The 25,793-nt window shown below is 35.8% G+C and overlaps 1 protein-coding gene across 1 annotated transcript in view; it reads left to right on the forward strand.

Annotated features, from left to right (window-relative positions):
- Positions 1–25,793, forward strand: part of LOC121420510 (dynein beta chain, flagellar outer arm-like) — a 95,141-nt gene that overhangs the window by 50,042 nt on the left and 19,306 nt on the right. The window contains exons 38-51 of the mRNA XM_041615176.1: positions 11,008–11,113; positions 15,723–15,866; positions 16,643–16,772; positions 18,019–18,357; positions 19,009–19,113; positions 19,619–19,741; positions 20,308–20,409; positions 21,194–21,388; positions 21,661–21,872; positions 22,493–22,650; positions 23,045–23,156; positions 23,955–24,068; positions 24,613–24,915; positions 25,240–25,410. Of these exons, the coding sequence (XP_041471110.1) occupies positions 11,008–11,113; positions 15,723–15,866; positions 16,643–16,772; positions 18,019–18,357; positions 19,009–19,113; positions 19,619–19,741; positions 20,308–20,409; positions 21,194–21,388; positions 21,661–21,872; positions 22,493–22,650; positions 23,045–23,156; positions 23,955–24,068; positions 24,613–24,915; positions 25,240–25,410 (2,314 nt within the window). The remainder of the gene's footprint in view (positions 1–11,007; positions 11,114–15,722; positions 15,867–16,642; positions 16,773–18,018; positions 18,358–19,008; positions 19,114–19,618; positions 19,742–20,307; positions 20,410–21,193; positions 21,389–21,660; positions 21,873–22,492; positions 22,651–23,044; positions 23,157–23,954; positions 24,069–24,612; positions 24,916–25,239; positions 25,411–25,793) is intronic.

Here is a 25,793-nt window from a genome sequence, read left to right on the forward strand (position 1 = left end):
GCATCAAGTAAATTGAATCAGTTCATATTTACTGACATACATGTGCTAACTTATCTTACATAAAACTCTAAAAGCTATTGTCAATAGTACCAGCAAACAATAATATGAACGTAAAATCAAGGACAGTTGTCAGAATACCTTCACAGAGTTTATGTACCGTAAGTATCGGACTATAAACCACACTTCTTCCTTGACAGGCAAGAGCCAAAAGTCGAGGTACGGTTAATCCACAGAGCTAGGTCTGAGCCATGAAGTCTAACTCAGCCTGAAAATAAACCTGGACTACTACTAGTTTACAACTCATTGGATGGCCAAGCCCAACCGCTTGGAACAATGTCATTTTAATAGAGGGGTATGAACGGAGGGTAAAAATGGCAAGCGACTATGATTACCGGTATCTTAATCAGCAAATTATTATTTATTATTATTTATTATTTATTTGGCAATAAAAAAATACAAAAATTGTACAATGTAATTACATAAATACAATTTGAAATTGAATAATTAAATATAGATAAAGTAGAAATGAAAAAGAAAAGAGTAAGAAAACGTTTTTTCCATGGGCCAGGGCTCGCAAAAGTAAAATTCAGTACTATTGCCCAGAGGCATGGGAGCCCTCATGGAAAAACCGTTGAAGGAATTGCACATTCAATATATAAAATTTCACATTATTAAAATTCAAATAAAACACACTGACAAAGATTATTCTAAAAAGTATATAACGCCAGGCAAGATACAGTAAAAGAAATAAAGACGGGTATTTGGAAGAATTTGAATACCCATGCCGGACTGATTAAGGAATGTTTGTAATGCTTAACATAATATACATGTAGCACAAAAATAACTGAGATTTGTGTGAGGTAATAGAGCCCGAAAAGCAACAATGAAATGAAATAAGGAGGAATGCCCTAGACAACAGCAAGAGCATGCCTCCACATTCCTATTAATAGCATGTGTACTCGCCTGGCTCTAGCACCTAATACATAACAATCATAGAGACAACAAATAGTAAAATTACAGGAAACTCGCCTCCTTTGATGAAGAAAAAGAAGAGAAATTAAGAACTGCATAGTAATAATAATTAAAAAAATATAGTCATGATATTGATATTCTTAGTCCAAAGTTTTATTACGGTAATATACGCACCATTCTTCATGAAACTGAAATTGAGTTTATGAATAGTGTGACTTTGTTGTCATTGATTCAAAGAGGCAAAGTTCAGACAGATGCGCCAATCGACAGTACAGCGCAGCCGAATTAGACCTGCATGTTTATCGCAACATCAACCCTACTGTGGCAGGTATTCTCTTTGAGTCAGTTTGATGACATTTTTGTGTGTGATTCATCCAAAAACGGGGTTGTGGTTTAACGTCACATACTTACGGTATTTGCATAAAAAATGGAATTGTGAAATGCATTCAAAGTTCAAAACTTATATTCAAATATGTAAATCCGGCTTGTACATGTACATGTAATAGACTAAATGGCAATTATTTTACAAAATAGTAACCAAATATACACTTATAATCAACAAAGAAGCTAACTTACAAAAGAATTAAGAAATACACAAACAATTCCATATAAATTCAAAGTTTATATGGTATTACAATGATAAAAGTGCAAAGGTGATAATAGTGCTGGAGAAAATGTGTACATTACCAGAGATCAAGGTATACTCTATTTCCCACACAAGGTATTAAGTAAACGTAATTACCGAAACATACATATACAGCTTTATAGGAGAGGGCAAGATTCATTTTTGCAAAAAACCTGTTGGAATTGTTGTATTGTAAATGGTGGATAGTTCTAGTCTTGTTCCCACTAGCTGTATTACAGCTTTTTCAGTTCATCTTTTTGCGTGTTTTTGTAACAAACAGATCGCAAGAACCACTTTTATGTAATATAGGGCAATTCCACGATAACACCGTGACATTTTGGAACACCTATTTACTCATTAAATGTGGAATACCAACAAACTATCTTTTGAAAAAAATTGGATTATGTATCTATGACTCTAATCACAAGTAACCTACAACAACAACAAAAATCTTTAACTTCATGCTAATTAATGAATTATGCATAATTAATTACAACTGTAACACCGTGACTCAAAATGGACATGCATTTTCTCGTACTTGATTCATTTAATAAACTCTGTGAAGTTACTGAACATTTTAAAAAGAGATTATGTTGTTGAGATACAGTAGAGACTTGACAGTAATAACCAAGTAGTTTATAGAAAAATAATCAATAAACATGACAATGATGATACATATTATAAACAAATGCACTGTAACACCGTGACTGTAACACCGTGACTTCTGAACTGCATGTACAAAACGTATGTAGAATTTTCACATCATTCTTCCTTAACCTATAGTAATCTAAAAGGGGTATCATTGAGCAATCTTTTATCAATAAAATTTATGTCATACATCAGAGTACATGTAATTAATGAGGATGAAAAATCTAGTTAAATATTTCACTAACAAAAACAACAAAAAATAAACTTTATACACTGTAACACTGTGACGGTTCTTGTAGGCCCCCATGTTTCATTCAAAAGATACAGGAAAAGTTTTACTCAAAAAAGTTATGAATTCTCTCTAATGCAGAAAAACTTTAATGTAAATATGCAGATTAATTGAAATACAATTTTACAAGAAGACAAAGAAAAAAAGCTTAATAGAAACACTCAGCAAACTGATATATACTTTTAATTGCAACTTTATGGTAATTATGCATGTACATGTACGTATACAAAGATAAGTTGAGCCCATAACAATTACAGGAAAAAAAATTAACACACAGCATCTACAGACTTGCATGTAGATATTTGCTCAATTTCCAAGATGTTATAGAAATTTTGCAACTCATAAATGGAAAAAAAAATAATGTACATAATTAGGCTACATATAAACATTAAAAGACAATCACCAAAAGGCATACAGATTGAGAATTTTGAACAAACAATTCAATCCACAATTTTGTGCTTGGATCCAGATACATACACTCATATTTAAATACTGCTTTGTTAGTTGTCATGCTTGATTTTTTTTTTTTCATGTGCAATTTATCCTAAGCTTAAAATGGTGTGTGTATTATTGATGGTACTCAAGATCTGCAGATAATACAAAGATCTTATACATGTATGCATTATGTTATAAAAGCTTTCTTTTGTAATTTTTAAACAGCAGCATTAAAACAGTCTCAAAATCGAATTGTGTCACTTCTTTTTTGCATCTTTAAGGTTGTAAGATTTCTTGAAGTCCTTTTTAGTTTGCTTCCTGGATTGGCATTGCAAAGTGGTACCGCTCTCTGTTATCCATAACAGGTGCTGGCAACTTTCTCACTATTTGTTTTTCTTCAACCCAACCATAATTGTCAGTGACATCCTTTGCAACAAAAAGAGTACCCCTTTCATCACTCTTATGATAGTGTATGACATGAAATTCACCGTCTTGGATATCAATCACTTGTGCCACATATTTGAGCGATTTCTGCCGAACACCTTCATACTGCACCAAGATGCAGTCTCCGATCTTGATTGCATCCTCAGATGGTGGTGCATTTTAATGCATTTTTTCACACATTTAAACAAAAATGAATTATGCTAATTTAATTTGCATATTTGGCATCTTAAGGACCAAATTTTTCGTTATTATGGACAGAATTGAAAAATTCAGTCTTTCAGCTTTAATATGATACCAAACTTGTTCAGGTTTGACCATTTTTAAAATTTGATGGTCATGTCCACTTTATCATGGAATTGCCCTATAGCCAATTGTTAAGGACTTTTTCATTGTGCAATGATGGCAGGCATTTGAATGTGCAATTTACATCTTGTTATGATTAACCCTTATAAAACGGGGGGGGGGGGTCAATTTGCTTTGCATATTTAATTGATAAATAATATGAGCAATTAATTTTTTGAAAAATTGACTATACAGTCTTGTATTTTACGTCCCGCTCTTCGTGTCCGCAAATTTTCAAGGTGATCGTGCAATCAACGGCCGAGATCTGAAGGGGGGTTAAATTGACCCCCCCCCCTCCAGTGGTCTGAAATAGCCCAGTTAAGATAGGGTTAAGGGTATTTTGAGGGAAAACATTTTTTTATAGAAAAATGTACAATAAATTATGGAGATATATATATAAATATATAAATATAAATAGGCCTTTGAAAGCTATATACAATATTTGATTAAAGGCACTTCTCCTAGAGTCAATACTTAGTTTTAATCCTAAAAGGACTAAGCGCTTTCAGATAATTGATGATGTTGGAAGAGGAGGGGCATGATGTTTATTCTTTACAATCTAACCCTAAAAGGCCCAGCCTGAAGGGGCAGATTCCGCCCTCCTCCCTCTACGTTTTCATGATAAATCCGCTGCTAGAAATTTTTCGACCGCTCCGCTCGCTGTCTTTCAACTTTCAAATCTCGCACAATTTTTTAGACCAAATTTGCAATGCCCAGGTACGTGGTTACGAGAGACCCATAACTGCTCAAACACGCGAATTTATGTACAAATCCAAGTGATGCAAATTGTGTATTTAGCCAAAATTCATAATGTATCATTATTTCTACTTTTACTGAATAATCTAAATTTTGTTTTGTTTATGATTAGAATTAAGTCTTCCAACAATTTCCATTGAAAAAAAGAATAAAAAACAAATATTAGAAAAACAGGGAATAATATAAGAAATTAAGAAAACAATAAAATACATAAGAAAAAATTTGAGATACTAAATTTTTTGAAGTATATTTGATCGGGATCCTACAAAGAGTCTGTGAATACAAATTTAGCAATTTTTGGGGCCGTATAATATTGATTAGAGCAAATGTCTTATTTCATGCATAAATTAGCATAAGTAATAATATTCATTGAATGAAAAATCTTAATATTTAAAAAAAAATCAACCAAACAACCTTGTAGATTTTATCGCACCCTACCACTTCAAATTTTCAGGATGCTTGCGCAATTGAATTAAGAATTTTGTGAGAGGGGTCCAAATAACCCGGCTCTTTTAGGGTTAAATTTACGTGAGTTTCCTAAGAAATTCTGAAAATATCAGGCTCAAAAGTTGTGTGAGATTTCAAAGAAAATGATTTTGCTGCGCCATTTGGGTGAACTCTTGAAAAAATCATGTGAAACATTGAGATCAAGCCGCTGCCATCGTCCTTTTATGGTTAAGGAAGTATTATATAAAAATATTAGTATTTTTATGATAGTTAAGAGATTTTTCAACAGAGTTTTGAACATTTCTTACTTCATATATTCTAAGGTCAAATGTGTTGATTCTTGTAAAGTATCCTTATCTCATGATGTAGAGATAGTACAGATAAAATTAGGCCCAAAGACAAAGTCGTTTTCATTTTACAAGGCTTTTTATGGGGAAAAATTTGTCAATTTGAGGACACCAAAATGTGACATTTTGCTACCATTTCAGGTATGCTTGGAAGAATTCCTTGAATGATGGATAAACAATGGGAAATTACTTTCAAAATCTAGTTAAGGTAATAGATTGTGGGTGCTTGAAATTAGGAGAAATATTTGATGACCATCATAACACATATTCCGCATGAACGTTGCAAGGGTCATAGTTCTGTTAGTTTTATAATCTGCAATCAAATATTCCTGTACAGAATTCTTTAACACAAAGGTCTATTAGACAGATGAATAAAATCAATCCAAAAATAGATTAATTATATGTGGCAGCCACTTTCATTTTGGTGTCCATGTTTTGACACTGTGTAACAATGTCAAAACATTCCAGAGGTATTGGAAGTCTGCCAAGAACACAGCCATGTTTAACTGGCAGAATATAATTACCCGGTATATGTAATTGCAAACTAAAGGTTTGAAGATCTTGAACTTTTGCATGAAGAAAATAGTTGATTCTCCAACTTGTGTACTATTTGTTAGGTTGGACACCAAGTATGATTCATGAAAATGCCGATAGAATCCCATACAAAAGAAAATATCATTGGAGACTGCTTGACCTGTCTCCTCTGGTTATATGATGTCTGATGTCACACCTTCCCTCCCCGGTATTGTGAAATTAATCATATAATAGGCATTTAATATTGAGATAAGATATTTTAAGGCTTGGTCCCACTGCACTTACAGATGAAGAAAGGATGAAAAACAGAAAAGAATCTTGCCATTTCTGTTGGAAATATTATGTATCCGTTGTGTACTCTTTACATATATGTGTTTCATGCACTCTATATCCATCGAGCATCCGTCCACTGTGAATTCATTGTTCACCCATTTTGTCCAATGATTAGAGCAAATGAAAATGGATGGAGCCACGCAGAAAGTTTGCTTGTTTGCTGTATCCTTTAGGCATACGTTTTGTCTGTTAGCCAGTGGGACCAGGCCTTTAAAACTTAAGGACATTCCACCGTTAAAATGAAATTTATGTCATTTTCACCAAATTTTGCACAGTGCCACCAGCACCTGAGTATTTCAAATATTAAAAACCAACAGATTCATGTGCTTGATTTTTTTGCACTGGAGCTTTGAAATTCCTCCAATTGGAAGTTCTCAAGAATTGTGGATTCAAAACAATTCAGCATCTTTAGACCTCATGAGATTACCATGCTGAGTTCCTCCTTCAAAATCCATGCAAATCTCATTTCAATGTGAACAAATAAATCCTTAGTGCCATGAGAGGGATAGTAGGGTTGATTGCGTACAATCCATGTTTATGAATTCAGCTTCGTTACCTGGCTCAATTATATTTAATCCAGGAGATAATGATTGCCAAGATCCTAGCTCTCTTCCTTTGATAATTTTAGATTTCTAAAATAAAAAAAGGAAAAAGGGAAATTAATTCTGGAAAAAAAATCAGCTTTTATGAATAATCTTTTACTATACTTTAGATTGGGGGGGTACTTAGTATAAATGTATGATATGTATGTTCCAGAGCATCACCAATTCAGAATGCCATAGAAATTCCTATTGTTTTCGTGTTCCAAAGATTCTAAAATTGGTTATTTCTCATTCTAGTGGAATGAACTCACTAAGCCGGTCGGAGCGGCGAGCTCGATTAGCACATATACATGTAGCCGTAGCAGTCTCCTCATTTGCATACCAACCCAGATATGCATATAACTGTTTTCTTAAACTAGGCAAAATTTTTAAATGTCATGACTTGTTTTACATCCGATTTTGATGAAATTTTCAGTGTTAAAGATAAATGAAAGTAGTTGCAGTAAACACTGATTTTACAAGAAAATCAGTAAAACAGGCTTAATTGTCACTATATCATCAACGATCTAGATCTGGTACAGTTACATAAACTGAACTTTGAAATCTTGAAATTTACGCTAAAAAATGTTCACACTGAAGATCACCAACACAGAGAAGCGAACGTGGGACAGTGTATTAATTATTATTGCTTTGAATGTCGGCCTGACGCTTGGCCCGAATCCCATGCTTATTTGCTAATTTCTCAGCAATTACACAATTTCTTCCAGAATCCTTTGGCGCTTGTACAAACAGATACTTTGGTGGTCATTTCATTGGATTCTGTACGAACTCATTTTGAAATCGTCACCACAACTGGCATTTATCTTTAAGCATGTTGGATATTGTACACTTTATTCAAATCATTTTTTTGATGGGATGGACGTGCTTACACGTGTCCTTGCTCTGCATTAAGACGTTTAATTTTTAAATTGCCTTGGACATTCGGACAAATGTACATGAATATTTGTTTACTTACACTTCCACATAAGTAATTCTTCACAAAAAGAGTAAAGGCCACAGTCAATAATGTGGCAAATATGATGATGATGATAGATGAGATGTAGGCTAGTACACCAGATACAGGGATGGTTTGGGGACTTTGGGCAGTATCTGTTTTTGCCAAAAGTTCAATTATTTCTTCCAGCTTGTCAATCCTTTCACTGTGGGCCATTAGCAAATTCTTCATTTCCCTTTCAAGTGCTCGACATCTACTTTGCTCATGTTCACCAGTAGTGTTTTCTATCTTTGGCACTTCTCTCCCTTCATTAACTGTGATTTGGTCCCCATTCGCTTCGTCAGTGGTCGTTGCTCGTATGTATATCCACACTGAGTTCTGTGTTATAAACTTGGTTTCACCATCCCAAACTTCCACATGCAGTATTTGAGAATCATCCAGTGTGGGGTTTGCAATGTATGCAATAATAGTTATTTCACCATAATTCCTGTCTACTTCTTGGAAGAAGAAATCCAGTGTCCATCTACTTCTGTACTGAGTGTTTTTTATTAATTTCCCTTCGGAAAAAACCTGTCCGCTTGGTGTGACAAGCTTAATCATGCTTGGGTTTTCTTTCGCCCGCATGAATGTTTCCCGTCTTACACGCATCTTAAAAATTTCTGTGTTTTTTCTGCTGGGACACGTTGACGTGTCTGTCTGTCGACACGTCGTGTCCCATACCACACCAGCTGTGCTGAGTGTGTTCAGTGGCAGTTTATTTAGAAATATATCTTTTGCCACTACTGTATATTGACTCAGTACTGACATTAATAGTATCAGACCTCTTATAGCCATGATGCTGATGCTGAGGAATCTGTAGATTTCCATGCTGAGGGAAGAACCTGTAATGAACAAAAACATAACCATCTTAAGTCTTGCTGACTATATAAAGTTCTAAATAGAAATACACAACCATGATGGTTCTTCGTAAATTGTTTACAATTATACTCCCTATTTTTACTTAGTATTATCCTCTTTATCTTACTTGGTGCCTATAATTACAACAGGAAGGCAAAAGATATTCATTTGACCCAACTAATTCCAAATTTTTTATGCCCCCACCAAACAAAGTTTGAAGGGGGTATGTAGAAGTCAGTATTGTTTGGGCGGTCCGTCCGTTGCAAATCTTGCGCATCGAAGTACTCCCTCAGTGTTTAACCAAATCTCATGAACTTTGGCACACATATTGGTCTGCATGTGTCGGAAATTGTGTTGCCAAGGTGACAGTATATTTTAGATTTAAATAAGATAAAAATATTTCAGTTCAAAGTACTTCCTCAGTTTATAACCATTTCTCATGGTCAGTTTGCTTTTGCCTGTTTTCCTTGACGCGGTGTAAAAATGAGCATTTCAGCGCAAAATGATTTCTGCAAGGTTTACAAAAATAGACAGTCCTCTCTGTGTAACATTCTACAAAATATTTGCTTTCATGCGATAGATGAGACCCAAACCCAAGGACATGTGAAAAAATTATCCCCATGCAGTATAATTTTCAATTTCAAGAATTTTTTTCAAAGTGTACATTTTTTATTGATACACATTGTATAATGTGTCAGAAATCATGTTTCCATGGTAACAGCATATATAAAAAAAAATCTTACGGTTTGAATTACTTCAATCAATTCTCATGAAATTTGGCTAACTCATTGGTGTTGAGGTAAAGATGTCCGAGACACATAATTTGTGTGTGTCTCTGAAATCACGTTGCCTGCTAACAACATATCGGCAGTCATCCGAACCGTCGTATCACACATGCGATAGTGCAAACTCATTTCAGAGAAAGTCGACATCAAAGTTTGCTATAATTTTCACACTTAGTTCCCCAGGCTTACAAGATATATGCACAGGTAAAACTGTGGTAATTGTTCTGATTTTTCCACATTGATGAGACTTATTTGACAATCTATATTTTTGGGTTAATTTCTTTGCACTTACGATTTCCATAAGGATCCCCCCCCCGGCCAAAAAAGAGAGAATCTACCCAAATTTGAGATAGAGCTAAAATATATTATTACCCATACAAAGCATGTTAGGAGATAAATAAAAGTCGTATTTCGCTCGCTACTTTCAATCCGAGACCAACGAGGTAAACATTTTCCATGTTGCCCTCCCCAGGCTTTAGGAATCCTGTACAAAACAGAGGGCAATATTGGCATGACTGGCAATTTTTCTCTCTGGAAGTCATAAAAAGTGTTCAAACTTCCAACTCATATTTATAATTAATTTCAGTTTTATAAAGCAAAGAATATTGTATAAATTCTTAGATACTCTGTTGTACTTACAGATATACAGTCGTAGGTCTTTGCAAGCTGACAAAACACTGTCTTGTTTTGCAGAGTCCGGGAAATCTCATTGAACTGCACACAATACGTGTATACAGCACGCCCTTGTGTGTAAACCGTAGTCTCTCTCCACTCGTTGAAAGATATTTATGATATTATATGAACCAGTGGCAGACCGTGACCCGGAGGAGACAAAGCATGGGGGGCACAGCATTGTTCACAGACAATGCAGTGCCCCCCCCCCCCAATGCTTTGTCTCCTCCGGGTCACGGTCCGTTACTGATATGAACAAAGATACAAGTCAAATTAAAAAAAATATAATGTGAATGCATGTTCCAAAGTCCAATATTTGTTGTGAACTTGTCAGTGCTGCATTGCTTTAAAATTGTAGTGTAATGTTATGTCTTGCAGAACCTAGTCTGCTATGCAGACTCTGAATGGCTTGTGAGTTGGGATCTGCTACTGCAGATCGAGCTACCAAGTCTCACGCATTATGTGTGAGACTCAAGCATTTTGGACTCTTGTTCATCCCCTCAAATCTCTTTCTCACGCAACTATCACAGCCTATCCCCATAGACAATGTCTGTGATCTCACTCAGATTCACAGAAAATTTCACGCATAGCTGGTCTTTGAACTTGGCATCTCTGCTAATGGTTGCGACTTGCGAAGCAAACCAGCTTGAAAGTGCGAGTGAATTGTGAGCCACTTCTGCAGCCTCAGTAGACATAGTCTGCTATGCAGACTCGTTGAATCAGCTGAGGTACACACACTACAGATGTGGGTCTACATTTGTAGACTATGCAGAACCAGCCGTTGTTACGGTTTACAGAAACTCTGTACATGGAGCCTTCGAATGAAGTTACTTTTGTTTGCCATAAAACTGAGAATAACTATGACAAACTACATGCATTATCATCTTTAGAATTAAAAGAGGTGGTTTTGTGTTAAATTTGTCATAATCTAATATTTTCCGATAGATTTGAGAAGAAGCAGGATGAGACTAGCAAGCTTGCTGACTGCTTTGAATGGAAGAGCCAGCTTAGATACAACTGGGATGAAAGCAGCAATAACTTGAAAGTCAAGGTACGTACAGTCTGATATTTATATATACAGTAAATGTACTATATACATGTACAGGTATTTTTGCCTTTCCCTTTTATGTTTCGTCTGAACGAAGTTTGGTAGAGACTTAGTATATCCTTTTCCCGTTGGTCTGTAAGTCTGTTTAATTTGTTGGTCTGTTAAAAAAATTTTAAAAGTTTTTGTTAAACTTGGCTCTCATTTCTTTATTTTTGCATCAATTACATGTATGTTCATACTCAGCTCATTGAAAATGATCCTTGGGCAATACCACTGATCTCTCCCCTAACTGGATATGCGGGGAGGGTCCTTTGTTTGAAGCCCGCGAGTTCTATTGTCCGCCATACCAGTTCCCCCAAAAGGAACGCGATCGCTCCATTAGCATGTGCATTGTGAGCGTTACGCTAGCTGTCTGCACACTGAAGCACTCATTGCTTTTTATACAAAACTTCATATATTTAAGGTGCCAGAATTCGCAATTTTCTTGAAACCCAGTATACAATTTGGAAACATAATTTTGAAGGGGTTGGTGTTTTTCTCACCTACGGAAGAATGGATGAAATCCTTGACTTGTCTAGGGGTATTTTGGAGGTTTTCCAAATAACCATCTTAGGATCGATATGGCGAGGACTTTCTAGGTTATGAAGGCTTATAACACTGGGCTTGAACCCCCCTTAATTTAAGTCTACCCCACCCACCCACCCCCCCAAAAAAAATCAAACAAGTGTAACACCCAAAAATTCATCGTTTTCAAACGTTGAAAATATAACTTTCATATTTTATTTCTGATTTTGATTAAATTTTGAGCATTATTGTGTGTTTTTCTCTCTATTCAAATAATCAGTTTTCATGAGGTGGACTCGCCCTTTAAAGAACAAGTCCACCCAACAAAAACTTGATTTGAATAAAAAGAAAAAAATTCAACAAGCATAACCCTGAAAATTTCATCAAAATCGGATGTAATATGAAAGTTATGGCAGTTTAAAGTTTCGCTTCATTTCACAAAACAGTTATATGCACATCTCGGTTGGTATTCCATTATTTTAACATTTTGTGCTTCCGCCAAGGAGGTCCTAAACGTCAAATTCGTAGAAATTGAAATATTGTATAATTCAAACTATATAAAACACAAAAGAAATAGTGAGTAGAATCATTGACTCTCTCATTTGGATGTAACTGGCTCGTTCATATCACTATTTTTTTTTATAAGCGAAACTTTGAAATGTCATAACTTTTTATTTTACATCAGATTTTAATGAAATTTTCAGCATTGTGCTTGTCTGATTTTTCTCTATTGATTCAAATCAACATTTTTCTGAGGTGGACTTGACCTTCTCTCTCTCTTTCCTTCTGTCACATCGATCGACCCTCTTCAATTATCCTCTACCCAGTTTGTTCATATACACTGTAGGCAGCGGAAGCGGGGGGGGGGGGTCCTGTACCCCTAAATTTTAGGTGGGGGACAGACCCCCCAAAACCCTTTTTTGATGCTTGTCAGATTATTTCTTTTGTTTTGCATCCCTTCCTAAATTTTGGGTTGATAACCTTTTTTGCTTGTCAGATTATTTTTATTGCATCACCCCCTAAATTTCTGGTTGATAACCCCCCCCCCTTTTTTTGTTCCACCGAGACATTTTTTCTTTGAAGACATTCGGCATCTCAAAATAAGTTCTGTGAAATTTCTGAAGTCTGTAAATCCGTCTCTGTAGCTTAATGTCTTTTTTACGTACTTAAAAAAAAGAGTTCTTGGAAAAAATAATTCGATCTATTGTTGACAGAGAAATATCACAAATTCACATGCCACAAGTTACATAAGCCCCCTAAAGTCCTAGTCCTATACCGTACATGTACCTATAGCTTGTAAATTTTATTGTCCTTTCACAAATAAAAGATAAATAATTTTCAGAATACCTTGTAGATCCAGTCCTTGTCCCAAAAATCAGTCTATTTCGGTCAGGATCTATGCTTGCAAAATTTTTTTTTAACTCCTCCGAAACGGCAGATTTTCAGTCTTAACTTAAGTTTCACAATACATGCTATACACGGTCAGTATTTTCGTGTCTCAGTCGTGATATTCTTCTGTCCAAACATGATTGATAAACTCATAAAACTTGGTGACATTTGTGAATATTAATAAACTGAATATTCATTTGAATCATGGTTTGAATTCATCACGCTTCCAGAGAAATCACAACAATCGATAACCCCCCCCCCCCCCCCCCCCCCGGAGTTTTAAAGTTTTGGAAACTTGCTCTGGTAATTTAGAATTACCACACATGTATTTGAGCACATGGGACTACATAAAGTCTACAACTATGCAGTTCACCAGCTTGTTTTATCTGTGAAAAGTAATCCCATTTTCTCTGTTTCCACGGTCGTCACAATAAGTGCAATTATACATGGCACAGGACGACATCTTAAACTTTGTATCAGGTATAAATTCACATTGAAAAGTGCTGTTATAAGAGTTGATTTGGTAAGTATAATTAAGAATTGACACTATTGCCGTGTACCAGACTCTACTCCGATTTTGGCTTTTTGGGGGAACTCGGCGTGCGGAGGTACCAACTTCCGGTGCTTCAACACGGAATAGGCCAATCAGCGTTATTGTTCCCATCCAGGTAGGGGAGAGATCAGTGGGCAATACCTTGTGTCTTCATGAGAACGATGGGATAAGAGGTCATCTAGGGGTCAAATGGTCAACTTGCTCTCTATTTTTATTTTTAAATCAAATATGTTCACACTTGGTACAAATGATCCTTGGGTAATACCACATGTGTGTCCATGGGAATGATGAGGTCAGGTTTCAACAGGCGCGTAGCCAGGGGGGCGGTGGGGGCGGCAGCCCCCCCCCAAAAAAAAGTCACCAAATAGAAAAAAAAAGAAGGGAAACAAGAGAGGAGAAAAGGAAAAGGGAAGGAAGGTAGCTTTGTGTTTTTTTATTTTATTTTTTCTCAAAAGAGAAACTCCTTCATTCTTGCACTATATTTTTATATGAATTTTGCTTTCGCGCTGCGCGCGGTTAAATAACAATATTGAAGTTCTCCATTGTTTCTCCCACCCTTTCTCTAACCCTATTTTTCCACCTCAGCTATACATGTATATGTGTTTCTTGCCAGTTAAAGTTTATATAGGGCATGGATTTATAGTAAGGTTTGGCCGAAATATAAGAAGTTATCCTTTTTTTTATTGATAGCGCAACTTCTGGTCGGGTCGGCTTCGGGCGGGTAAAATATTTATATCAGTTTCTGCCGTCACCTTCATAAAGTTAACTTCTCCCGCTTTTCAGCTCATTACTTAACAACCATAATTTTTGGGCAAACAGGTTCCTAATTTAAAAAGAGAAAGGTACAAAATTTGTGTCATATTGAATAAAAAAAATAAAATATTTTTTTATCAAATTCTAATAAATTTCATGTCATTTAATTCCCTGCACATTCATCTCCTGTCCTGTTTTGCACCCTCAGTTTGAAATTTTGAATGACACTGTTTATACGTTTCTTTGATTCAAAATGAAGCGCTACAGGATAAGTCAAAGAAATTAGGCATCCTTTTTTATATAATTTCAATAAATCACAGAAGTTTCAACTTTTTGCGCACTATTTTCCTTGTAATGAAGTTCAATAATCTTAGAAAATCAATTGAATTAGAGTCGATTGGGTGTAAGAGATATCTGCATTTGATGAAACGTCCGCCCTTAAAAATTTCAGAGTAACATTGCTCTGCGCAGGAAGGAATATCTTCCTCCCAACAAATAAATTTCTTCTCCTCCGTTTTGCGAGTAAAGATATGCACTGTTGCTAAATTGTTTGTAATCAATTCTTATCTTTCCAAGAGAAGTATTCAATATATCTTTGAGAATACCCTTTTCTCGAGACCCTTTCTATGAAAAAATTTACTGCCCCCTCCAAAATGAAATCCTGGCTACGCGGTTGGGTGTCAAAAGGTCAACTTTTTATCATATCTTTATTTCTGTATCATTATATTCACACTTGGTACTAATGATCCTTGGGATTATTCCACATGAGAGTCCATAAAGACGATGGGGGCAGAGGTCATCTAGGGGTCAAAAGGTCAAGTTCTTCTCATTTCTTTATTTTTAATTAAAAAAATGTTCACACTTGGTACAAATGGTCCTTGGGTAATACCACATATGTGTCCATGGGGTCAGGGGTCAAAAGGTCAACTTCCTCTCATTTCTTCATTTCTACATCAAAACATGTTCACACTTGTTACAAATGATCCGTGGATATCACCATACATGTTTTCTAGAGAATGATAAGGTCAAAGGTCATCAAAGGATCAAAAGATCATATTGCATATTTTATTGATTGCAAAATCAGACGAGACTCATGGATCATGAACCATCTTGTATTTTTTTATAAATCACATGATCAAGGTCAAATCTCACTTAGGGTCAATGAATATAGGCTAACTTTCATCGTCAAATAAGATAATTTTTGTGAACAATTATTCAAAAGTCAGGAAACTGTGTGAGGTGTTCCACTTGTTTTCATTTTCCATGCTATTTTGGAGTTTAACAAGATTTACCATAGTTGAAGCAAAGAAAATGTGAGTGAGCAGTCTTTTTTTTAATTTGTTCTATGTAAAGCTCCTTGATGCAGAGTTTGACTATGGCTTTGAATACCAAGGATCGGCAGCACGTTTAGCCTTCCTTCCAGGCACAGAGAAGATGTATTATAGCATGGCTAGTACCATAAAGAGTCATACAGCAGCCATGTGTGTTGGCTCAAATGTAAGTTGAAATCACGTTTTGTTTTTTTATTTCATTATGTTGATTGTTTTCAATTGTTATCTCATATTAATTTACGTATTCATTTAGTTTTCCATTCATTTGTTTACCCTTTAATTCCCTTTTATTTAATGATTCATGTATTTTTTTCATTTATTTGATTGTTTCTTCCATTTGATTATGACCCGTGTGTGCAGTCGAATGTAAGCCGCCTTTATGTGTTTATTTATTCATTTTATTTTGATGATTGGTTTATTGAATGATTGCATTATATATTCAAAGTTTTCATTTATTTAGTCATCTTAAAGTTATTTATTCATCTTTCCATTAATTTGTTTACATTATAATTTTCTTTCCAATTATTAATTTCTTTGTTCAATAATTCATTTGTTCATTTGATTACATGTGCAATTATCCAACAGTTACCATAGTAACAGTCCGTCTTCCTTTGCTGTTCAGCTAATCACAACCTAACAGTGTTAAGATGACTAATTATGTAATGCTCCCTTGGTAGCGAACTGTAGCTATTTGACACTTGATAAAATTTGCATGCAAATTGTATTGAAAGCAAGAATTGTACATGTAATAAGATATACCTGATGAAATTCAAATTATTAAAATCTGATGATATCACCTGAATTAGTTAAAAAGTCAGGTATTTGTGCTTTATAGAATAGTCTCCAAATACAAGAATTTAGGACAAACGAGAGATACAAATTTAATTTCAAAGTTATGTTGTATGTTATCCTAATGCATTGATTCATATGTTTTACACATAGTTGAGTGGACGAGTGGAATCAGCGAGAGAGCTTAGTCGTATTGTAGGTCAACCTCTGTATGTCTTCAACTGTACAAAGACAATGGATGTTCTTATGTTGGTTGATATCTTCAGGGGACTAGCATCAACAGGTATGTGATATGAGTTCATAAAGTAATCAGATAATGTGTCTATAGGGGAATGACAGCCTCAGGGACGTTGAAGCTGTCGCTATCATGTAGCTATAAAAACAAACCATTTGAGAAAGCCCAAAGGAGTGAATGAAAGCTTGCTCCAAATGATTGTTAAAGATTGCAGAAGTTTTAACAATATTTAAAAACAAAGAAATACACTTTGTAAAAGAGAAGGGTATTCACCCTATGTATTGCACCTGCCAGTCCCCAGTACTACAATACTGCAAGATTCTTAAGAATTGATGGAGGCAGTGTATCTATAAGAAGGAAAACAAGAAGGTATGCAACACTCAAAATGCATCAGCTACTATAATAATAATAATAATATATGTGATTTGTAATGCGCCAAATCCACTCGGCAGAGTGCCCAAGGCGCAGTAAAGAAGAAAGAAAGAACGACAGAGAACAGGAACAAATATAATAGTAATAGATCCAGGAACAATTAAGAGTATGAGGCATTGAATACGAGTCTTAAGGTAACGTTTAAAAGTATCAATGGACGTGCATTCACGGATTGTCAGGGGAAGACCATTCCATAGAACAGGGCCAGCATGAGCAAATGCCCGAGCCCCCATGTCTTAACGGATTTAGGAATAACTAGGGAACCAGAGTTTGATGAACGTAGGGACCTGACTGGAGTGTATTTGCTGATTAGATTAATATTGTACTGTGGAGCAGAGCCATTAATTGCCTACTACCTGATGAGAAGGACCACTATTATTTTTAATTGTTATTTAGGCATGATATTGCCACCATAAAATAATGAAAAGTGGCCCATGACTGCCACATAATAAATGATAATTAAATAATGTGACAATAGTAATTAGATGGAATGAGCTGTCATCCCAAACCGAATATAGCCAGGGGCCGAAGTCACTTGCTCCTGGGACTGAAACAGGGTTTCCCCCTTCACAGCCCTTACGGATGCAAGCGAGGGTTGTCATCCCGAAGGGAGCCTGGTCAGTAGGTGTCAAGCTAGACAAGCTACATGTAGGAACCTTGACTTCTAACCTTCCCTCTTAAAAACATGAGAACAAGTTTTCCAGATTTTATGAATCATTTCCTCTGGTTTTTAAGAGCTGAATGAGGCATTGTGGCTATGAGAAGGGGACAAGAAGTATTCAAAGTTGCTTCATGACTACCTGCTGAAAAGGACCAATTTAAGCACGATTTTAAAAAATATTTTATGAATCATTTACTTCAGGTTCTTGGGTGTGTTTCAACAACCTTGCTCACATCGTCCCAGGAGCCTTGAGTGTTCTCTGTGAGCTCCTACAGACATACCTTGAAGCTCTGCGGGCAAAGCGCCCTCACATCACCTATGCTGCTCTAGGAGAAGAGATCGCCCTCAACCCATCGGGGGCGTGCTTCGCTACCCTGGACAGTGCCCTCGATGCTCCGTCCATGTCCAACATTGACCGTCACCTAGTGTTGAACTCTACGATGTCCATGCTTCCGTCTGATCTGACCAGTCTGTTTAGGACCGTGTCCATCACCAGTCCTGATTTCAGGATTAGTATGGAGATCATTCTTCTCTCTCAAGGTACTTATAGTCATGATAATAGTAATATGCAACATTTATATTGTGTTTAATACAAATGTTTCTAAGCATTGCATATAACCCGGCTCTAGCACGGCTATCCTGAGAGGGCCAATTAAGGGTCTCCTTCCTACCATGTACCCATTTACTACACCTGGATGGAGAGTGGCAAATGTAGATAAATACCTTGCCAAATGATGGAGTGCTGCGGTTGGATTTGAACCCCAGACTTTGTGGTTCAAAGTCTGAAGACTTTTCATAAATTCTGTTGATTTCAATGAAATAGATGTTGTACTGAGACACTTTAAAAGAAACATCTACTGCTTCTTTAAGCACATTGGCCTCCCAGCAAGCCCCATTGTTTTGTCACAGTGAGGATTTTGGCTTGTGTGAAAGTACCTAAGTGACCCCAAGCAATCATGTCATTTATTCATGATGCTGTACAACATTGATGCTACTTATCAGACTAAGTAATTGTTTTTTTTTATTACAAACATTTTTACCGGTACATGAAAAACATATATATGAAAATTTATCAATAAATGTTATAACTCAGTCAAGTAATTGAAATATTGAATGCTTTAATGAGATCTTTTTCACATTGGACAGTTTAGATTTTTGCAAAGTTTATCAATTTGTTAATTTATTTTACAGGCTTCAGACAGGCTGCAGAGCTATCTTCAAGGCTAGCTTCATTGAGAGAGATGTACATCAAGATCATTCCAATGGGACTTACTGTTAACAATGACAACAAACTCAGTAAGTTGGGAATCTAGTTTATCATTCTTATCCAGTTCAGAGGTCAGTGTTATAATGTGCACTAATAGATCCAATCACCTTAAATATGACCAGCAATAGATATGATTATTTTTTTTTCATCTCTGCTATTTCTCCATTCTTGTCAGCAAATGCTTTGGAATATGAACTTAATATTTGGGAACAGCATGCAGAAAAGTGTATAAAATTATCAGTATCCCCTCTTTTAAGAAGTACCTGAAATCTTTTTTGTTTAATTGCACAATTCAGTTTTCTGTTTGGTTTTATAATTATTTTAATGCTAAAGTTTTTATTTCTTATTCTCACATTTAATGTAACCTTTGTTAAACACTATGATACAGTAATGCATTTCTTGAATACAAGAATTTTATCAAAGTATCAATGACAAGTAGTATGAATCATTTATACAATCCTTAATCGAGGAATAGTTATTTCTATTTCAAATCTAATCCGCCCTTTGTTGTGCACACCACTTTTATTTTGACAGGGAATGCAGCATATGAAGGCCCTCATGGCTGGAGCATTCGTAACATGAGGAACATCATCACTGAAGCTGGTATTCTATTGGATGAACTACAGGCTAACTACATGGAAGAAGAATATCAAACAGGTAAAAGCATTTTGATGTTGAACTTGTCTGTAAAAATTAGAGTAATTTTATCACAAATTTCCTCAGTTGAAAAGGATTAACTAGAGGTTAAAAGGGAGTTTTTTCTCCATGACTTATGTTGGATTCAAGAACGTGGTAAAATGTATTAAAAATGCCTGCAAATGACAAAGGAGAGCTGGGAGGCCTTTGTTGAAAATTTGTGAACCTGGACAGTGGTTTTGTCCTTAGTCTTGGAGCTCATAAAAAATTGCTAATATGTTGTTTATCCAGAGTCAAAGGACTGCTGTTTTAATTCATTAAGTTTTGATAAAGACTTCATGGTTATTCTTTGTCAAGAAGGGTATTTGACAATTCATTTTCCCTGTTATTGAATCCTCCTTATATCATACCACATGGAGATTTAAAGCATAGTCAAACCTTGACTTATATTTGTTTGCATATGATACATTTATGCTAATTACAATTTAATGTAAGAGTGGTCAGCTGGATTGCTTATCATCATGGAAATATTTTCTCTGGAAATTACATCTGATTCTTTTTGTGTGTGTTTGTGTGTTTCATTGCAGCTTTGGCTGAGTTGGTAAGCATTGAGAATAGAGACCCTCTACAGCTTGTAGCAGAGGAGGAGCAGTCAGAAGAGAAAGAAGACGAAAAACAAACTGAAAAGGGTGAGTGCATCCCCCTCTATAGTCATTTTAAAATTACCTCCACTGTTTGAAAGAGAACGGCCAATGTTACTGGAAGACAGCAATATCAAATGAAGGGAAACGTATTTGTCCAAATTTCAATAGATACGCCTATATTGCTCTGGAAAAGAGTACAATTTCTCAGATAGATGTCATAGATATGTGTGGGTTGTCAAATGAAGGCCTTGTGAAAAAGAGAGTTGTCGTCTTGACTTATTTCTGATTTGTTTCAATGTAAGAAGAAACAAATAATATGAATTGATTGAGATAAAAAATCTGAGAGGTAAATAGATTCAGCTTTCTCATTGCCTTACAGATGCTATTTACCAGAACCAAGTAATAATGATAAATCTAGCACAGACACACCCGGGAACACAATAGCAGTTAAAATATTAAGAAATAACAACTATGGTTAGAGTAAAATAGCAACAATATTGCCATTTGAAGCTATAATATATTTCATTTCATTAAATGGTTTATTCAATAGACATGTATCGCAGTAAAAAGGAAAACTGAATTACACATTCTTTACAGGATATTGCAACATACATGCTAAGAAAAATACAGATACAATTAAAACTATTCACATAGTTATGTAAAATAGCAGTAACTTGTTGATAAAGATGCATAAGTAACAGAAGAATGCATATTATTCCTGGTAAAACTCTCAAAACTCGATAATGGTAATTAAAAATAGACGTGCATGTATATATTTTTTTAAATATTCTATTTGTGTTTTATATTAATTTCTGTTTTTGGTTTGTAGGAAGTTTTGAGTTACCTGAAACACTGGCCAAGTATGAGATTGAAGCCATCGTCAGTGCTCTGAGGAACACCTTCATGCCTCGTCTCCATGGCAGTGATGCTGATATGTTTGTTACCATGGTAACGGATGTCTTCCCGGACACACCAGTGGACATGGGCTTTGGAGGTGTCGATCCTTCCGTCAGCAAAAAATCTGGTGAGTTGCAATATTCAATTCAGTTTGTTTATTTCTCATCAATTAAAAAAAAATCTAAACAAGCAAAGCAAGTTAATTTAATGATAATAATAATTAACATTTATATAGCGCTTAATACAACAGTTTCTAAGCGCATAATTTACATCAAGGTGTTTGTGTGGCATATAATTATGAGGGAAGTACAGGGTCTAAGTACTGTAATTTGAGCATACACTGTATGTCCAAAGCATCATAAAGGTAAATATGATTATTTTTATATTTGATTAAAACAGATGTGATAAGTTTGAATACCCCAGTAGTATCAACCCAAGGACCCAGTAAGGTCATTCAGAGCTATCTACCAACCACGGGAGGAGAGAAACAATACCTTGACGACATCAACTCTGCCATCGCCGTGGCAACCAACGAACTAGGCTTGCTTCCAGGCACCTTGTTCCAAGCTCGTGTTGCTCAGCTGTGTCAGCTCACCAATACACATCAAACGGTGAGTTTCATTGATTTGGAGGAATACTGAAGTAGATGTAGGAGTGATGGAAGGTATCCTATCCTTGAAAATTAGGTTATGCAGAAGCTGTCCACAAAGCTCATGAAGACCATATTTTTTTTTTCTTCTTTTAACTCCAAACCTTGTTATCCTTGATATCCTGTCCTTAAAGATTAGGTTATGTAGAGCCTGTCCACAAAGCTAAAAACCATTTTTTTTAACTCCAAACCTTTTGATTTATACTCCAGAGACATATTCACTAGACCACAACATCTCTTGTAATAAAAATAATAATGATAATATGTCTTATTTATATAGCACTGTTTCCATATGAATATTCTCAAATGCACTTGATATAACTTTGTATCATATTATTACCCCGGCTGTAGCTGAGCCGCCATATAGGTGCTAAAATATTCAAGGAATAAATCCTAGCGGGTACCCATTCACCTCACCTGGGTCAGTCGCTGCAGAATGTGGACCTATTTCTTGTTGGAGGAAATTATGCGATGGCTGGGATTCAGACCCATGACCATCTGTTCCAAAGTCTGGTAACTAGTCAACTTGGCTAAACTGCTCTATGCATATCAACTAATCAAGACTGTCTGTATATTTTTTAGGTGATTATAACGGGACCACCAGGATGTGGTAAAAGTGAATGCATCAAGACTTTAATGTCGGCTCAGAGGGAGACTGGAAAGATTGTGACTGCTCATAGGATCTTCCTTCAAGCTGTGGAGTCTGTGGAGCTTCTTGGTAGCGCTGATCCAGAAACTAAGTGAGTAAAAGGAAAGAGGGAGAGATGGAGATATATATAGATAGATGGATGGTAGGATGGATGGGTGGGTGGGTGGACGGACAGACCGACCGACCGACGGAAAGAGAGATTGATGGATGAAAGAAAAGGAAATAGATAGACACATAAGCAGATGGATTGATGGACAGACAGACAGATGGATATTATAATTTTAACAGCCTATCAAAATCAAGGATTACACAGAAGTTACCATTGAATAGCAAATTTACATGTACCATAATTTTGTAAACCTTTATGGAAAGGGCCCTCAGGTTTCGGAGAGGGGCTGGTGGAGCAATCATAACTGTAACGTGTCTATCTTTTAAGCTGTGATTGATCTTAATTCAATCATTTTGTTCCTATTTTCACCATATAGGGAGTGGCGTGATGGTCTGTTCATCGCATTGCTTCGTAAGCTATGTCTTATCCCTAAGGCAGACTTCAGTCAGACTAAACCACATATGAAAGCTATGCATCTAGATGGAGAGGTAAACACATTGGCTGGTATTCTGAAGTCAGGTTTAACTTAGACCATGGTCTAACTCTACTAAAATTATGGGTAGCCAAAAGAGTCAAAATTTTTAATGAAGTTGTATGTTTCTTATGTAATACTGTGCTCTTTCCTGGTTCATCGATGGTGAAAACAATCATCTACTTCCTAGACAATTATGAATGATTTTAGAGCCAAATGAGTTGAAATGTTATATCTCTACTGTTAGTGATTTATGTAACAATTGGCTATCCAAACTTAAACCACAACTTTAAACCTGAGTTTAAGTTAAACCCGACTTCAGGATATGGGCCATTGTAAATTAATATAATCCTGGGTCTGTAGCACAAAGCTAAGCAATGATTGTGCATTGACTACAATGTACAATCAATCGTAAATACATAGCGAACGATTAATTGCTAACCTTTGTGTTACGGACCCTGGAGAGTATTTCATAAAGCTGTTTGTTGTTTCAGCTGAAGCATCTTTTCATCTGTTTGCTCTATACTTCGAGTTTCATTTAATATCTTACAACGTAGAATTGTCCAAATAACTTTGTTTAAGTATTCAGCAAGTGATATTATTGATATTTTATGAATATATTTGATGAATGTTTAGTAGCATAGTGGTATAGTGGTGAGAAAAATAGATTGATGTAGATATTATGAATATCAACATTAAAACATGAACATTACTCTGATTAAACAATTCAAATTACAGATAATTTTTCTTGTTTTTTTTTAATTCAAAGTTCGCTTTTTATAAAATAATTTCTATTTTTAATATTTCTTTATAGATCAATGCCACTCAGATGGAAATCTTGAGTTCTCTCTTTGATCACGATGGTATTCTGGTTCTTGCCAATAATGAACGCGTTCACATACCAGATAATTTCTCAATCTTCTGGGAGGTAAGAATGAAATTTATTCTTCCTTTATGTCAATTTGAAATGTATGATGTGCATTATTAGGTCATTGTAGGAAAGGAGCAGTATTTCTTTTATAGTGAAGAATGTAGATACATGTAGCATTCTTATCCCTAGTCAATGTTTTTCCAAATGAAAAATGTGTGGTTGATTTGTTAATCACACCGCATTTTGCAGAAGTTAAGCAGCCATAGTTTTATATTTGAACATGCATTATTAGAACTGCTCACAAAAGTACAGTTTTATACTAAATATGTTTTGGACTATTTTCCCGAAGTATGATGAAGTCTTTCATGTGAATGGTGTGGTAGGTCCAGGGATTTCTTCATCGGAGGAACACAGTTGTGCAAATTGAGATTTAATTTCATATAATAAAATGTATAATGATAAGTTGTAAAATTACTATGTGAATCATCAAGCAAAGAATGAATAGAATTAGTGCAAAAATTGACCTTTTGACCTTTTATAGATAAAACAAATGAATGAATGAATAAATTATCATTACATGATTAATATTTGTGTATTCCAGATTGAGAGTGTGGACCATCTTAGTCCAGGCCTAATCTCCCGAGTAGGCCTGCTCTCCATGGATCGTTCCGACGTCAGCTGGGCCCTGCTCCTGACCGCCTGGTTAGACCGGCGCCCTGAGAAGGACCAGGAGATCCTAAAGGTCCTAACAGACATGTATCTTGGTCCTACCATGGAGTACCTGGACCTGTGTCTTAGACCAGCTGTCATGACAACCAGTAAACAAAGAAAGAGGCCTAAGATGAAGAGGATTGTTGATACAAGTGAAAGCAACATGGTCCTTACTTTCTGTGCCATCTTAGATGTAAGAAGCGAAGCTTTATTATTGGTTCTATGGTAGATTTTGACGTTTATCGTTGTCTCCATGTTCTAGTGACCCGTCTTTACTTGAGTGGACAGTAATGACTTAAGATGTAGGCACAACAAGACAAGGTCTGGTATATTGTCATTTGATCATCTCGGTGACAAGATTCATCCTTCCATAAATATGTTTTGGAATATTCCTGTCTGTCATCATTTCTATCACACACTTGGCTTATACAATAATGCTTTGTGTGTCCTCTAACTTCAGTGAAATGATAACAGCAATAATATTGCACTTGAATTTTTTTTTTCTCCATCCTCATAGGCCATCATTGCTCAGAATACAGAGCTTAGTGATGAGCAGTATGAGCGCTACGTCAACTTTGCTGCAGTCTGGGCATTCGGTGGGACGCTGGAAGAGAAACATCGCTCTACCTTCAGCCACTGGTGGCGCTCTAAATGGGAGAAACGTGAGATTTATCCTGAAGAGGGAGAGGTGAGAAATATTCCCAATCTTTGACTAGAAAGGGAGCGCTTTTTTTGTCAGGAAGGTTCAATAAATCAAGGAGTCTTGAATCTTGAACTGTGTTCTGTGACCAAGGTTGCACCATTGAGTGATTTGAGATTTTATTGTGTAATAGATTTATTGTTAGAGATTGTTGGTTGAGCATAACGATAGGTTGACCTCTAAAGATGCAAATACACTACATGTATTCCCATTGCTATTCTGTTATTAGCAACTTAGATTGTTGCCAGTGTGAAGTGAATCCACCTCTATGGATAAAATCAAATTTAAAACTGGATTGATGATGATGTATATTGGAGCATGGAGCGTTGTGGCCCAGTGGATAAGTCTTCTGACTTTGAATCAGAGGGTCG

This window comes from Lytechinus variegatus, chromosome 8 (genome assembly GCF_018143015.1).
Source record: "Lytechinus variegatus isolate NC3 chromosome 8, Lvar_3.0, whole genome shotgun sequence".
In the NCBI taxonomy this organism is placed as follows: domain Eukaryota; kingdom Metazoa; phylum Echinodermata; class Echinoidea; order Temnopleuroida; family Toxopneustidae; genus Lytechinus; species Lytechinus variegatus.